General features: G+C 51.3%; 1 protein-coding gene across 3 annotated transcripts; it reads left to right on the forward strand.

Moving 5' to 3' along the window:
- The first annotated feature begins 4,455 nt into the window (after positions 1-4,455).
- Positions 4,456-13,099, forward strand: CHRNG (cholinergic receptor nicotinic gamma subunit). 3 transcript variants are annotated; one of them, XM_007520356.2, is made up of 12 exons: positions 4,456-4,576; positions 4,665-4,804; positions 5,156-5,200; positions 5,275-5,384; positions 5,761-5,916; positions 8,726-8,823; positions 10,245-10,445; positions 10,560-10,674; positions 11,346-11,460; positions 12,084-12,300; positions 12,476-12,609; positions 12,836-13,099. In XM_007520356.2, the coding sequence occupies exons 1-12, from the start codon at positions 4,522-4,524 to the stop codon at positions 13,007-13,009; spliced, it is 1,560 nt and encodes a 519-aa protein (XP_007520418.1). In that variant the 5' UTR covers positions 4,456-4,521; the 3' UTR covers positions 13,010-13,099. The 3 variants fall into 3 exon arrangements, 1 of the variants encoding a protein (XP_007520418.1); XR_009550617.1 differs by lacking the exon at positions 12,836-13,099 and having other exon boundaries at positions 11,346-11,554; positions 12,476-12,600; XR_009550618.1 differs by lacking the exon at positions 12,836-13,099 and having other exon boundaries at positions 5,278-5,384; positions 11,346-11,554; positions 12,476-12,600.
- Positions 13,100-17,023: the final 3,924 nt, after the last annotated feature.

Below are 17,023 nucleotides of genomic sequence, written 5' to 3' on the forward strand. Positions count from 1 at the left end.
CAGAAGCCTCAAGCAGGCAAGTCCTAACTCTGCCAGCTGAGCCATCTCCCGCCGCACCACCCCCCCCCCCAATTTAAACCCACAACCAAGGGGCTGAAGAGATATCTCAGCAGTAGAGCCCCTGCCCTGCATGTGTGAGTTCCTGGGTCAGATCTCTGTCCCACCGGTGTAGAGAAAGACAGAAAACAGACCAGAGCTCCATGGGCAGTGGCACAGTATCTCTAGCTCTCCCTCCCTCCATCTTACACAAAGCAAAGCTAACCTTTGTTATTTCCCATAAAAACCATCTACACAGAGCCCGATCTCAAGACAGTGCCATTGGGAGACACATCACCATGTGTGCAGATCCTGGTTCACATCCCCAGACCCCACTGCAGGGTAGAAGTTTCATAAGCAGTGGATCTGTGCTCTAGAGACTCTTCTTTTCTATGTCTCATCCTCTGTCAAAAATAAACAGTCTGAGAGTCGGGCGGTAGCACAGCGGGTTAAGTGCAGGTGGCGCAAAGTGCAAGGACTGGCCTAAGGATCCCTGTTCGAGCCCCTGGCTCCCCACCTGCAGGGGAGTCAATTCACAGGCGGTGCAGCAGGTCTGTAGATGTCTATCTTTCTCTCCCCCTCTGTCTTCCCCTCCTCTCTCCATTTCTCTCTGTCCTATCCAACAACAATGACACCAATAATTACATCAATAAAACAACAAGGACAACTAAAGAGAATAAATAAATATTTAAAATTAAAAAAAACAGTCTGACAGGAGCAAAGAAATTGTGCAGGTGTGCATGGTACACACCTTTATAAAAAATTCTTTTTGCCCCCAGGGTTATCACTAGGTCTCTGTGCCTGTAGAGCTCCACTGATTCCAGTCTCAGCCTCTCCCTCTCCCTCTCTCTCTCTCTTTTCTTTTTGATAGAGTGAAACAAAGGACCAAGTGGTGGTGCACCTGGTTAATTGCACACAACACAGTGCACAAGGACCCAGGTTCAAGCCCCTGGTCCCCACCTGCAAGGGAAAAGCTTCATGAGTGGTGAAGCAGGGCTGCAAGTCTCTCTCTCTCTCTCTCTCTCTCTCTCTCTCCCCCCCCCTCAATTTCTCTTTGTCTCTATCCAATAACAAATAAATAGATAATATTAAAAGAGAGAGAGTGAGTGAGATGGAGAAAGAGAGAGAATGAGGAAAGACACCTGCAGCACTCCTCCACTACTCCTGAAGCTTCCCCTGTGGGTAGGGACTGGAGACTTGAACCTGGGTCCTCGTGCATGATAATGTTGCTTCTCTACCAGGTACACCGCCATCCGTCCACCCACCTCCCCTCCCCTCTGTCTTTAACTCAGTGCCAGAGAATAAACTTGGTCTCGTGCATGTGCAGTACCACTGAGTAGCCTTATTTCTTTCTTTAGAGGATGCAGAGATGCCTCAGTATCTGTCCAGCATCCATGGGCTCCAGTCACTTTTTGTCTGTGGCTCCTGAGTGCTGCAGGGGCTCAACCTCAGGGCCTCCCGTTAGGTGAGACATCTCATCTCCCAACCCTCAAGGCACACTGGTTTAATTTCCCCTTCTGAATAGGAGAACAAGCTTGGACTTGTCAGATGAATGAAAGTTCAGGACTTCCCTGGAATCATCCACCAGCTTGGAAGAGCTGGGGACAGTAGTTGCTTTTTCTCACTGGGAGAGGGTCTGAATGGAATCCCTGGCCAGCTGTCTCTGTCTCTTGGCCACATGGTGGTGCTGTTGTCACCATGACCTAGCACTGCACTGCCTGCCACCTGGAACCTCCTATGGGTTGTTTGAACTTTGGGGGGTGGGGTGGGTGAGAACAGACTCCAAATGCTCCATCCAACCAAGCTTCCTTATGGTGACCAGAAACAAGGAACTGGGAGATAGCTCACTTAGTTGAGTGCACACCTCACTGTGTGTGAGGCCCTGGGTTCGAGCCCTGGCACCATATGGGAGCAGCATGGCCAGAACTAAGGGAGCTCCACAGATGAGACATCACGTTGTAGTGTTTCTCCTCTCCCCTCCCCATCAAATAAAAAATAAAAGGCCTGGGCTGGGGAGGGGGGGTTGTCTCACCAGTATCACACAGGCTTCAGGTCCTGGGGTCACCATAAAAAAACAAATGGAGGGACCTGGGGAGACAGTATAATGGTTCTGCAAAAGACTTTCATGCCTGAGGCCCCAAGATCCCAACTTCAATACCCAGCACCCATCATCAGCCAGAGCTAAACAGTGTTATTAGTCTCCCTTCCTCTCTCTCTCTCTCTCTAACTCTAACTCTCTCATATTAAAATAAACAAAATCTTTTTTTAAATGGTAAGGGAACTGCATTGGGGCCATGAGATACAAAATGGGATGATGGGTTACTGACTTTGCAAATCCCAGAGAATGGGGGCTGAACACTTTGAAGGCGGGAGAGTTTGATGTCTGGGGGATAACCGGGGCCTATAAGGGAAAACCGAATCTGATACTCCAGGCAGGACTAGACGCCAGGATGGTGGACAAACCACCCAGCATGTGACTCAGAGGACACAGATGACCATGAAGGCAGGTGTCCCCACTGTCCTCACCCCACCCCCAGCCCTGGGGTATGTGGGTGAGTCTGGGGTGTGGTTTGAACTGAGCTCACTGGCTCCAAAGTGTCCTCAGACTGGCTTCTTTCTGAGTGACACATATCTCGAGGCAGGGTCCCCAAGGAGCTTCTACCCCAGGGACCTCTGCCACCCTGTCTGTCTCCCAGGATGAAGGGTTTGTGGCACATCTTGGAAGCTACATTATAGTTTGGGGACCACATGCTGGGCCATGCCTTTGTGTCTGGAGCAACTGTTCAAAGACAGGAGGCCTGAGCCCTTGGCCTTGGCTGTGTCCTTCCCCCGACCACTGACCACACAGTGTATAGAGCCCCTTTGGGTCACCTCTTGCAGCTCCAGGGCTGCACCTCTTTTTATTTTAAGCAGTTTTCAAAAAAGTATATTCAGGGGATGGGGGTATAACATAATGGTTCTGCAAAAAGACCTTTATGCCTGAGACCCTGAGGTCCCAAGTTCAATCCCAAGCATCACCATAAGCCAGAGCTGAGCAGTACTCTGGATTCTCTCTCTCTATATATAGCCATATATCTATATCTATCTATGTATACTGTTTCTCCTCTCATTAAAATAAAAGATAAATAAAACATTTTCACAAGATTTGTTCAGGGGCTGGGAGATAGTTCAGCTGATAAAGCTCACACTTTACCATGTGATGGACCCAGGTTCCAGCCCCTACTCACCACATGGAAGCACCAGGCACAGCAGAATCTTCATGAATGGTGGAGCAGTGCTGTGGTATCTCTCCTCTCTTGCGCTGTCTCTCTCTCTGTCTTTCACACCCTGTCTGGAAAGAAAAAAAGGAAGAAAGAATGGAAGAAAGAAAGAAAGCACCAAGAGTGATGAAATCATGGAGGTTCAAAGCACTGGCTACAGCAACAACAACAAAATTAAAACTTTTTTTATTATTTATTTTCCTTTTTGTTGCCCTTGTTTTGTTGTTGTTGTAGTTATTATTGTTGCTATTGATGTCGTCATTGTTGGATGGAATGAAGAGAAATAGAGAGAGGAAGGGAAGACAGAGAGGGAGAGAGAAAGATAGACACCTGCTTCACCTCTTGTGAAGTGACTCCCCTACAGGTGGGGAGCTGGAGGCTCAGACCGGGATCTTTACGTGAGTCCTTGCACTTTATACCACATGCGCTTAACCCGCTGCACTACCGTCCAACCCCCTAAAATAAAAACTTTAAAATATTTTTTAATTTTGTTTATTTAACTAACGAGGGAACCAGAGCCTCATAGGGGCATGTGCAGTGCTAGGTCTTGAACACTGGATCTTGTTTCAACACACCCTGTGATCTACCCACTGAGCCACCTTCCGGGCTGCCCTTCAGCCACAGCCTGCCCCTCTGGACTGAGTCCCGGGAGAAGCTCGGGCAGGTCCCAGGCTGCCTCTCAGTCTGGTGCTGCTCCTGTCACATGGGATGGGGGGAGGGGGTACATGAGTCCCTAGAAGACTATAAATACAGACCCCCCCACACACACACACCATTTAAGAGCAGTGTCATTCATGGGAGCCCTGACACCCCAACTTTCTTAGCCCTCCTTCCTTCAAAATGTATGGGGTCCCCTTACAGCGCTGACTTGTGTGGGCATTAAAATCTGGGGTCACAAAGCACCTCTGTCCTGGTCACCTTACCCTGCCTAGGCTGTGAAGATAGCAGCCTGGCAGGAAAGGTTTGGGGTCCCCAGTCAGGGTGGGTCCACAACACACCTACCCAGCAGCCTCTGAGGGCCCCCCAGCCCTGACCCCCACCAGGAGCCCAAGGCAGCACCTGTCACCCCCTGGATGTGTCCCGGCCTCTGTGGGGCCCATCTCCTGCCCAGCCGGGTAACCTGAGCCCACATTGTGTCCAGGCTTCAACAGCTGAAGGCGCTGTGGTCAGACAGCTGGTGGGGCTACTTGAGCCCCACTTGCTGTCCCTGCACAGAGCAGACACCATGCTCAGGGGTGTGGGGCTGCTGCCTCTACTGTCACTGCTGGCGGCCTGGCAGGGTGGGGACACCGGGCCGGAGGGGTTTGGGGAGGTTTGGGGTTGTGGGGGTTGTCCAGCTTGGCGGTGGGCTCAGCACTGTGCTTACAGGCGCAGGGGCACGGAACCAGGAGGAGCGGCTGCTGGCGGACCTGATGCGAGGCTACAACCCAGGGCTGAGACCGGCATGGCGCGACTCAGACGTGGTCAACGTCAGCCTCAAGCTCACACTCACCAACCTCATCTCCCTGGTGGGCCTAGGGTGGGGAGTGGAGATAGGGAGACAAGGAGATGAGTGATGGGGAATGGGACTGTCCACTCTGACTCCCACCAGTCTCATCTCCCTGGGGGGCTTGGGAGGCATGGGGTGAGGGAACAGGGTAGCGGGGCAGGGAACAAGGGTATACGGGACAGGGGTTGGGGCTGTCCATTGACACCCTCACCAGCCTCATCTCCCTGGGATGGGGGTGGGGGGCTGGGGAACAGGGTTGGTCACTGCCTGGAAGGCTGGAGCCGGGCTAGAATGCCTTGCAGCGCCTAGCCCTGGGGACTGGTGTCTGGGGAGGAGAGTGATGGAGGCCTCCCTCTTCTCTGCACCCCAGAATGAGCGCGAGGAGGCACTGACCACCAACGTCTGGATAGAGATGGTGAGAACCCCCTCACACACCCGGGGTCCCTCCTCCCCGACCCTGGGCTGAGAGCCGCCTGCCCCTCCCTGCAGCAGTGGTGTGACTACCGCCTGCGCTGGGACCCGCAGGACTACGACGGACTATGGGTGCTGAGGGTGCCGTCCACCATGGTATGGCGGCCCGACGTCGTGCTGGAGAACAAGTGAGAGGGCTCTGGGATCCCAGGGTGCAGCCGGGGCCACTGGAGTAGAGGGGAGGTGGTGGTCCTCTGGGGTCCGGAGGTGCAGGCAGGGCCACCAGAGCAGGGGGCGGGGTAGGGGGTAGTGGTCCCCCAAGGTCGGAGGTTGAAGCCGGCGGCACTGGAGCAGGGGTGAGGGAGGGGGTTTTGAGGGCGGGGTCCCTTTTGCAGGACACCCCGCCCCCCCGCGATGGGCCGGGCTGCAGGGCGGCCTGGGAGAGCTCCTGGCAGACACATAGACCCGGGGGCTGGGGACGTGGCAGCGGCTGCTCAGCGGCGGGTCCCGGCTTGGGGCGCATCCTTGCTCCCGGGACCCCCAGCCGTGGCCTGGCCCCCGCAGCGTGGACGGCGTGTTCGAGGTGGCGCTCTATTGCAACGTGCTGGTGTCCCCCGATGGCTGTGTCTACTGGCTGCCCCCCGCCATCTTCCGCTCTGCCTGCCCTGTCTCCGTCGCCTACTTCCCCTTCGACTGGCAGAACTGCTCCCTCGTCTTCCAGTGAGGCCATGAGGGGCTGGGGGTCGGTGGCGGTGGGCCGCAGGGGCACGTTCTGGGGGGGGGGGACTTCTGTGTCCATCTCAGCCCCAAACCCTCATTTCCCTCACTCAACCTCTGTCACTGCCTCACTTTCCCTGTCTGAGCCTTAGGGGAGCCATGCATGTCTGAGATGGGTGGTGAGAAGGTGCGCACAGCCCCCCAGCACACCTGCAGGCCCAGGGAGCAGAGGGGCAGGGCTGTCTGCGTGTTGCCAGCCCCAGCCCAATCGTGGGGGTGAAGGTTTGGGGTGGGGCTCTCTCCCTATTGTAAAACAGCAGCTTCTGTGTTTTTTTTTTGTTTTTTTTTTTGGCCTCCAGGGTTGTTGTATTTATATATTTAATATCTGATAGGATAAAGAAATTGAGAGGGAAAGGGGAAGGGGGCCGGGTGGTGGCGCACCAGGTTAAGCACACATAGTACTTTCAAAGCCCAAGGACCCCTTCAAGGATCCCGGTTCAAGCCCCAGGCTCCCCACCTGCAGGGGGGTTGCTTCACAAGTGGTAAAGCAGGTCTGCAGGGGTCTATCTTTCTCTCTCCCTCTCTGTCCTATCCCAAAAAAATTTTAGTGGCCACAGGAGCACTGTATTCATAGTGCAGGCGACAAGCCCTAGTGATAACCCTGGAGGTAAAAAAAAAAATGGGGGGGGGGCTATAAGAGAAGAAGACAGACAGATACTTGCAAGTGAAGCTCTGCTTCACTGCTTATGAAGCTTTCCCCCTGCAGGTGGGGACCAGAAACTTGAACGTGGGTCCTTGTGTATGGTAACATGTGCACCTAACCAGATTAAGTTCCCAAACCCTCCTCCAGGGTTTTTGCTGGGGCTTTCACTCAGCCCTACCTGGTGAACATTTATTTATTTATTTATGGACAGAGACAAAGAAAAATCTGGTGGGGGTGGGGGTGGAGGAGAGAGAGAAAGAGAATGAGAGACACCTGCAGCAATGCTTCACCATTTGTGAAGGTTTCCCCCTGCAGGTGGGGCTGGGGGCTTGAACCTTGGTCCTTCTTCCTCTTCTTTTTCCAGAACATCGCTCAGCTCTGGTTTATGGTGGTTCAGGGGATTGAACCTCAGGCTTCAAAGACTTTTTGCATAACCATTATGCTACCTCTCCCAACCTCTATTTTTTAAAAAAGATTTTAAACTTTTTTTTAAAAAAATTATTGATTGATTCATGAGAAAGGATAGGAGAGAGAGAAGGAACCAGACATCGCTCTGGTACATGTGCTGCAGGGGATTGAACTCAGGATTTCATGCTTAAGAGTCCAGTGCCTTATCCACTATGCCACCTCCCAGACTACCCTCTATTCTTTTTTGTTGTTGTTACTCTATAAACTAGAGGGTGAGAGACAGCTAGAGAGACACCACAACACTGCTCCACAGCTTGGGAACCTCTCTCTGCAGGTGGTCCCAGGTGGTGGGCAGGGGCTCAAACCAGAATCCTCACTTAGGGTAAAGTATACTCTCTACCCAGAGAACTATCTCCTGGTCCCTGAAGCAGTCTTTGTCTCACAAGGACACCAGGCAGGGACCTCAGAGATCAGCATGGCTTATCTGTGTTCCAATCACTTATCTCTCCTCAGCCCAGAAGTGGGGCACCAAGAGTGACAGGGGTGACCCCCTGCTCTGGGCATCAGGCCACTGTGCAGAGCCCAGCCTCTGCTGCCTCAGCTTAAGCTTCCAGGCCCCAGAGAGCCCAAGTCCCCACCCCATCTCAATGCCAGGGGTTTCTGGAGAACTCGGGAAAACTCATTGTCCTCCATTTCATCACTTTTTAAAATATTTTGTTTGTTTATTTTTTTAAAGAATTTATTTATTTATTCATGAGAAAGAGAGGAGGAGAGAAAGAACCAGCCATCACTCTGGTACATGTGCTGCCGGGGATCAAACTCAGGACCTCATGGTTGAAAATCCAATGCTTTATCCACTGCAGCACCTCCCAGACCACATATTTATTTATTTTTATGAACAGGAGAGACAGGAGAGAGAGGGAACTGGAACATCACTGGCACATGTGATGCCAAGAATTGAACTCAGCACTCTAACCACTGCACCACACCTGAGACCACCTCATGGGCATTTTTTTTTTTTGAAGACTGATAGATTTTTATGAGGGAGAGGAACAGCAGAGCACTGCTCAGTTCTGGCTTATGGTGGTGCAGGGGATCAAACCTTGGGCTTTGAAGCCTCAGGCAAGAGAGTCTCTTTGTATAACCATTATGCTTTCTCCCCCTGCCCTGCACTTAAAAAAAAAATTTCTTTCTTTCTTTATTTTGGATAGAGACATAGAAAAAGTGAGAGGGGTGATCTAGGAAATGGCAGAGTGGATAAAGCACTAGATTCTCAAGCATGAGGTTCAGTTGAACTTGGGGACTGAACCCCAGTCCTTGTGCATTATAATGTGTGCACAAGTTCAATCCCCAGCAGCACATGTACCAGAGGGATATCTGGTTCTTTCTCTCTTTCCTTCTGTCTTTCTCATTAATAAAATCTTTTTAAAAGAAAGAGGGAAAGAGAAATTGATAAGGGAGTGAGAGACAGAGAGGTACTGTGCGGCACTGTTTCACCATTCCTGAAGCTTTTCCCTCTGCAGATAGGGACCAGGGGCTTGAACCCAGATCCTTGTGTACTGTGATGTGTGCACCACCATGCATGTGTCTCTCCACCCAGCCTCCCGCAGCTGCACATTGTGAGCCCTGACTGTCCATAGCCGGCTCCAATGGATGCCCAGAATACACTCAGTGGCCCTCTGCCTCCTGCCCGACCCCCAGGTCCCAGACCTACAGCACCAGTGAGATCAACTTGCAGCTCAGCCAGGAAGACGGGCAGACCATTGAGTGGATTTTCATCGACCCAGAGGCCTTCACGGGTAAGTGTGCAAGGACTCGGGTTCAAGGCCCCAATCCCCACCTGCAGCTTCTTAAGTGGTGAACCAGGGCTGCATCTCTCTCTCTCTTTCTCTCTCCCTCTCTAATGCCCTTCTCTCTCAATTTCTCTCTGTGTCTCATCAAATATAATAAATAAAAAATTAAAAAACGATAATGACTATGCAAAGAACTTTCATGCCTGAGACTCTGAGGTCCCAGATTCAATCTCCAACATCACCATGAACCAAAGAGTAGCAGTGATAGTAAAATAAATAAATGAGTAAAATGTTTTTTAATTTAAAACACATTTTCTTGGCTAAAGACTTTATTTATTAGTGTGTATATGAAATAAATCATCACTCTAGCACATGGGATTCATAGGATTCTAGGAACTAAACTCAGGAGCTCATGCTTAAGAGTCCGATGCTTTATTTATCCACTGCATCACCTACCCTTAAAAATATTTATTTTTAATTTTTTAATATTTATTTATTTGCCCATTTGTTGTCCTTGTTGTTTTTCATTGTTGTTGTGGTTATTATTGTTGTTGTTATTGATGTCGTTGTTGGATAGGAGAGAGAGAAATGGAAAGAGGAGGGGAAGACAGAGGGGGAGAGATAGACACCTGCAGACCTGCTTCACCACTTGTGAAGCGATGCCCCTGTAGGTGAAGAGCCGGGGACTTAAACTGGGATCCTTACGCCAGTCCTTGTGCTTTGCGCCACCTGTGCTTAACCCACTGTGCTACCGCCCAGCTCCCAAAAATATTTATTATTATGAGTGACAGAAAGGGAAGGAATGGGAGAGGGAGAGGAAAGGGGAGAGTGAGAGACCAGAGCATCACTCAGCTCTGGTATAAATGCTGCCAGGAATTGATTCTGTGAGCTCATGCATGCAAGCCCTATGTTCTGTCACTGAGCTATCTCCCCAGCCCCCAAATATATCTTTGGAAGGTCCAACAAAGGGCAGAAGGTATCTTACCAGGTAGGGTCCATGCCTTGGTCATGTGTGCAGCCCTGAGAAGTGCTGAAGCACCTGGGAAAGCTCTGGTGCTCTGTTTTCCTCTGTGTACATGTCTCCATATGAAATTAAAAAAATGAAAGCCCGTGTGTGAGGCTCTGGGGAAAAAATTAAGGCACAGGGGTAGATAGCATAATGGTTATGCAAAGAGACTCTCATGCCTGAGGCTCCAAAGTCCCAGGTTCTATCCCCTGCACCACCATAAGCCAGAGCTGAGCAGTGCTTCGGTAAAAATAAATAAATAAATAAAAATAAGGCCTGGTAAGGTTTTGGTTCTGCTTGTGGTGAGGACACTGATCTGGATGGGGTTGAGAGGAGACTACTGCAGCCCATCTCTGTCCCTATGGGCACATGCCACCTTGTGGCAAGGCCCCCGCCCACTCCACCTGTCCTCCACTTACAGAGAACGGGGAGTGGGCCATCCGGCACCGGCCAGCCAAGACCCTTTTGGTGGAGGGGGCTTCGGAGGAGGAGGCAGGCCACCAGAAGGTGGTGTTCTACCTGTTGATTCAGCGCAAGCCGCTCTTCTACGTCATCAACCTCATTGCGCCCTGCGTGCTCATCTCCTCCGTGGCCATCCTCATCTACTTTCTCCCTGCCAAGGGTACTGGGCAGGCGCAGAGGGGAACCACCACCCCAGGCAGGGCAGGGGCAGGGGCTCCCTAAGGAGTGCTGGGTGGGTGCTTGGGCGGGAGCTCAGGGCTCTGGTTGCCTGCAGCGGGTGGCCAGAAGTGCACTGTCGCCATCAACGTCCTGCTGGCCCAGACTGTCTTCCTCTTCCTCGTGGCCAAGAAGGTGCCTGAGACGTCCCAGGCGGTGCCACTCATTAGCAAGTAAGAAGCCCTGGCAGCTCCTTTCCCTGCCTGGGACTCGGCCTGGGGTGTGGCCTCTGGGGACGGAGTGTGTAAGCAGTGGTTCTGATGCAGGAACAAGCAGTAATTACTTAAGACTCAGCTCTAGTCTTAAGAGGCCCAGAGTGACAAGACACTGATTTACAGCCTGAAGAAGAGCTGTGTGTGGTGCAGCACTTGCCATGGGGGGGGGGGGGTCTCTTGTCTTTTATTAGTTAGTTACAAGCTCCATGGAAGGAATTCTAAAACAGTTTAAATTAGCCAAACAGCAGAATAGCTTGTTTAAGAGAAAAATGGCTTTTAAAGGGAACAAATGGAATAGAAAAGTCGGCATAAGACAGCGCCCATTAAGTCTTTTCTAACCTTCTTGTGTTTTAAGTTCTCTCTTGACTAACTCTGCTAAAGGAAGCTCAGCAGATGTGTGGCAGCAATGTCAGCGGGTCAAGTACCCCTCACCACATCCGGCACCAAAGTGGCTGTAGCCTGGAGCTACGGCTCCACTGACACCTTTTCCTGCCTGAGAAATTCTGTATGTCTGCTGGCCATGCAGAATAATTAAGCCATGGGTTGTCTAAATCTGGAATGCGGAGATATCTTCCCTGGATGATCCCCCACAATGGAGTGCCAGCTTCATACGCCCCCTGCCCTGGCAGGTACCTGACCTTTCTCCTGGTGGTGACCATCCTCATTGTGGTGAATGCTGTGGTCGTGCTCAACGTGTCCCTGCGGTCCCCGCATACGCACTCCATGGCCCGAGGCGTCTGCAAGGCAAGGCCTGGTGCCACCCCACCTGCTCCAGCACCCACCATCCACCCACTCCTCCAGCCCTGCCCACCACCCCCGCACCCCTGGGTTAATGACAGTAGGTTACACAGCCAGCCTCTCACACATCTCAACTCTTTCACCTTCAGCTTTAACACCCTAACTTGCTATTTTTACATTAGTTTTTAAAGATTTATTTTTTAACATTTTATTTATTTATGATAGAGACAGGAAGAAATCTAGAAGGGGAGATAGAGAGGGAGAGAGGGAGACACCTGTAGCACTGCTTCGCTGCTTATGAAGCTTCCCCCCTGCAGGTGGGGACCAGGGGCTTGAACCCAGGTCCTTGCACACTATAATGTGTGCACTCAACCCAGGTGCATCACCACCTGGCCAAATATGTAGATTACCAACCCCACCCCAGAACGTCCACCCCAGACATTCTGTCCCAGAACAACAGCAGTGAAGCCCAGGAACCTGTGTTGGTGACAAATGCCCTGGTGATCTGATGGGCGCGACAGCATGGGAACTGACCACTGGACACAGCTGTCCCAAGGCCAAACCACTATCCCCCGTGTGCTGCCTTTGCACCTGGTGATGCAAAGACACCCAGAACACGCCTTCCCCAGGTGTTCCTGCAGTTCCTGCCGCAGCTGCTACGGATGCATGTCCGCCCACAGGCCCCTGCTGCTGTGCAGGCCACTCGGCCCCGGCTCCAGAATGGCTCCTGTTCAGGGTGGGAGGTGCCCCCTGGGGAGGAGGTGACCCCCTGTCTGCCTCGCAGTGAGCTCCTCTTCCGTCAGCGGCAGCGCAACGGGCTGATGAGGGCAGCGCTGGAGAAGCTCGGTGAGAGGACAGGGCAGGGTGTGTGTGTGTGGGGGTGGTGATGGGGGGGGGGGTGCCTGGATCTCTCACACAGGGCAGATGGGTGGTGGGTGAGGAAAGGGCAGGGGTCCCTAAGGAGAGACCAGCTCTTCCGTCTGTTTCTCTCATTCTGGTCCCAAACCCCGGCCTGACTCAGAGAAAGGCCCGGAGCCAGGGCAGGCCCCCGAGCTGTGTGGCAGCCTAAAGCAGGCTGCCCCGGCCATCCAGGCCTGCGTGGATGCCTGCAACCTCATCGCCCGAGCCCGGCATCAGCAGAGCCGTTTTGACAGTGTAAGTGGAGCCTGACCGTGTGGACCTGGGAAGGGGCGGAATGGGTACAGCCATGGAGTAGGAGGGACCTCAGGGTTGGGGGGCTGGGGGCAGGGAGGAAGCCAGGAAGTCTGTGGGAAGGGCCCTGGGAAATGTACAATGGGGCCTGCGGGAGGCCAGGCCGAGGACACTGGGACAGGCAGGTTGGAAGCCACCATTGGTTCCCTCATGCATCTCCCGCCCTCAGGGGAATGAGGAGTGGTTCCTGGTGGGTCGTGTGCTTGACCGAGTCTGCTTCTTGGCCATGCTCTCGCTTTTCGTCTGCGGCACCGCCGGCATCTTCCTCATGGCTCACTACAACCGGGTGCCTGCCCTGCCGTTTCCAGGGGACCCCCGCCTCTACCTGCCCTCACTTGACTGAGCCACCCAACTACTGTTGCTGCAGTCCTGAGTGTGCTGAGAAGAGGCATGGGAGGAAAGCTGGGGAGATAATAAAGACAGCTGGAATTTCTGGAGTGGCTTGGGGATGCCTTGCGGGCAGTGTAGTGCCAGGGGACAGCCTCCAGGTGGCGCTGCTCTTGGTTTGTATGATGTCCCCAACTAGGTAGAGGCTTAACCCTCCTACCCAGAGCCTGGCTTCCCTTTTACAAGCTTCCAGGAAGAGGGAAGGCCAGGAGCCATGCACAGAGGAGCAGCCAGTGTCCTCCTGAAAGAAGTGCAGCTGCCCACTCCAGACAGCCTACCCTCCCCTGCCCCCCAGCTCTAAACATCCACATTCACTTGCACCAGTGACCTTTCCACTCACAGGCATTTCCTTTTACTTTTCTGATATTTGACAGGACAGAGAGAAATTGAGAGGGGAGTGGGTGATAGAGACACGGACAGAGAGATACCTACAACACTGTTTTAACACGCGTGAAGCTTCCCCACTGCAGGTTTGGACTGGGGGGCTTGAACCCAGGCCCTTGAGCATGATAATGTATGCACTCAACAAAGTACGCCATCACCTGCTCCTCCTTTATTTATTTATTTTTTTTAACCACTGATCACAAAACATTTCATGAGTGGTGTTTTTTTTTTTTCCTTTATTGGGGGATTAATGTTTTGCATTTGACAGTGAATACAATAATTTGTACATGCATAACAGTTCTCAGTTTCCCACAAAACAATACAACCCCCACTAGGTCCTCTGTCATCCTTTTCCAGGACCTGTACTCTCCCCCACACACACTCCAGAGACTTTTTACTTTATTTATTTATTTATTTATTCATGAGAAAGATAGGAGAGAAAGAACCAGCCATTACTCTGGTACACATGCTGCCGGGGATTGAACTCAGGACCTCATGGTTAAGAATCCAGTGCTTTATCCACTGCGCTACCTCCTGGACCACTTTTTTTTTTTTTTTTTTTTTTAGTTTTCTTTTTTCTTTTACCGGAGCACTGGCTACCTCTGGTTTGTGGTGGTGCTGGAGATTGAACCTGGGACTTTGAAGCCTCAGGCATGAGAGTCTCTTTGCATAACCATTATGCTATCTATCATTGCCCCTAGCAGAGACTTTTACTTTTATGCAATACACCAATTCCAGTTCAGGTTCTACTTGTGTTTCCTCTTCTGATCTTGTTTTCAACTTCTGCCTGTAAGATCATCCCATAGTCATCCTCCTGTTTCTTTTTTTATATATTTCTCTTTATATATATATATTTATTTTCCCTTTTGTTGCCCTTGTTTATTGTTGTTGTAGTTATTATTATTGTTGTTGTTGTAATTGGTATCATCATTGTTGGATAGGACAGAGAGAAATGGAGAAAGGAGGGGAAGACAGAGAGGGGGAGAGAAAGACAGACACCTGCAGACCTGCTTCACCACCTGAGAAGCAACTCCCCTGCAGGTGGGGAGCCAGGGGCTTGAACCAGGATCCTTATGCCTGTCCTTGCGCTTTGCACCGACTCCCATCCTTCTGTTTCTGACTTATTTCACTTAACATGATTTCAAAACCACCACCCCCTTTTTTTTTTCTTAACCAATGATCACAAAACATTTCATGAGGTTTTTTTCAAAAAAAAAATCTCTGCTCACCCATCCCCAGCATCAAGGAGAAGCAAGAGTAACAACTCCCTCAATTTTGAACAAATTGGGGCCCTGAGTAAGACGGGCTTCACGGAACACTGATCCCTAAATAAGATTGGGAGTCCAAAATTCCCAAACTCTTAAGCCACTCTTCAACACTCCGTCAACCACCCCATAGTCTCTCTCTACCTTTCTCATTAAAATAGTTACTCTTTTCAAAGACCAGAGTGTTTGCACTGGTCCCAGAGGATGGTTAAGTCAAGGAAGAACTAGCCAGGAGTCTAGGAGATCACATGGGACCCCTGGGTTCTACCTTCCCGGCAAAGATCCAGACAAACCTCCCCAGGCCCCAGTTGAGAAACAAGACGCCAGGATGAGTGGGGATAGTATGATGGTTCTGCAAAAAGACTTTCATGCTCCAAAGTCCCAGGTTCAATCCCCCACACCACCATAAGCCAGAGTTGAATGCTTTGGTAAAAACAAACTAAAAAGATGCAGCTTCTGGGAGGAGCTACAAGTCCTGCCGGTTGGGTCTGTTTCCTCTTCTGTTAATCAGGTATTAGGTCCCCTCTGCCCTCTTCACAGGATCCAAAGTGTGGGTGCAGGTGATTCAAAAACGTGAGAGAAAGGGAGACAGCTCAGCATGACAGCACCAGCCTCTTGAGCCTGAGGCCCCAGCTTGGAGTCTGGAATCACCATGTGCCACAGCTCGCTCACTCACTCTCTCTCTTACACACACACACACACACACACACACACTAAATGATAAAAGTGAAGGTGCCATATAGTAATAAGAGGGCTATTGAAGCTAGTGGCCAGCAGGTTTGTTTCTTCTCACTCGCGTTTGCCCGCCCACGGCTGAGTTTCTATAGATTGCCGGTAGATTGCTGAGTTTGCCGGAAGCCAACCCCCTCCCGTCTCCCATCCTCCCGTATCTCCAAACTCAGTGGCCAGTCACCTAACTCAAGTTGGACGTGCTAAGATCGACCCAGTCTGGAAAAGAGAAATTTCCCATGAGTGGTCATCCCACTTCCGGTTATCTGGTCCATCTCCAAAACTCTCTCCCTTTACACTGTCTAAACTGGAAGACTCTTTGAAGAGGGTTAAACCGGGAACAGCTGCTGGCTATGATAACATCACCCCAGAACTCATTCTTAACCTGGGTCCCACGGCAAAGAAGTGGCTCGCTTCATTCCTGTCCCACATCTTGGAATCTGAGTCTATGCCCAAAGTTTGGCGTCGTGCGAAGATTATAGCGGTTTTGAAACCAAAGAAAGACCCAACACTGGCCGCCAGCTATAGACCAATTTCTCTCCTCTCCGTGTGTTACGAACTCCTTGAGAGTCTGCTTCTGTCACGTATTTCTCCTCTTACAGAGAAATTCCTATCACCCGCCCAAGCTGGTTTCCGCCCAGGAAGATCTACCTGCGAACAAGCCCTGGCCCTCTCTACTTACATTGAAAATGGATTCCAGAAGAATTTAAAGACGGGTGCTGTCTTTGTTGATCTCACAGCAGCCTATGACACGGTCTGGCACCGTGGTCTCCTAGTCAAGATCTCAAGATGCCTGCCTCCATGGGTGGCCAACACTATATCGTTTCTTCTCCAAAACAGAAGATTCCGGGTGCATCTGGGTGACAAGTCTAGCAGATGGAGACCTGTCTCAAGTGGCCTCCCCCAGGGCTCTGTTCTGGCTCCTACCCTATTTAATATTTACATCAATGACCTCCCAGAAACTTCTTCAAGGAAGTTCATCTACGCCGATGACATCTGCTGTGCAACTCAGGCATCCAAGTTCGACATCCTCGAGGAAACACTCACGAAAGACATGTTTCTGATATCTGATTACTGTAAAAAATGGCGAATGATCCCTAGCACTGCAAAAACGGTATCATCTGTTTTCCATCTACACCATGCCTCGGCCTCGCGTGAGCTTAATGTGCAGCTTGGCGGTACGAGAATCCGGCATGAAGCCCAGCCAGGAGTCTAGTCTTGGTGTTACTCTCGATCGCACTCTGTCATTTCACATACATCTCATAAAAACTGCAGCAAAGGTGGGCGCGAGGAATAACATCATTACTAGACTGGCCAGCTCCTCATGGGGCGCGAGCGCTTCCACATTACGATCATCCTCTCTGGCATTATGCTATTCCACTGCAGAATACTGTGCCCCAGTATGGTTCCATAGCCCCCATGTCCACTTGGTCGATTCCAAATTATATTCCTCCATGAGGATCATTTCTGGAACCATCCGTTCCACCCCGGTTCCATGGCTGCCAGTTCTTAGCAACATCGCCCCGCCAGATATTCGTCGGGATGCGGCATCATCTAAGTCCATTTCCCACGTCTACGCTCGACCGGACCTG

This window comes from Erinaceus europaeus, chromosome 7 (genome assembly GCF_950295315.1).
Source record: "Erinaceus europaeus chromosome 7, mEriEur2.1, whole genome shotgun sequence".
Taxonomy (NCBI): Eukaryota; Metazoa; Chordata; class Mammalia; order Eulipotyphla; family Erinaceidae; genus Erinaceus; species Erinaceus europaeus.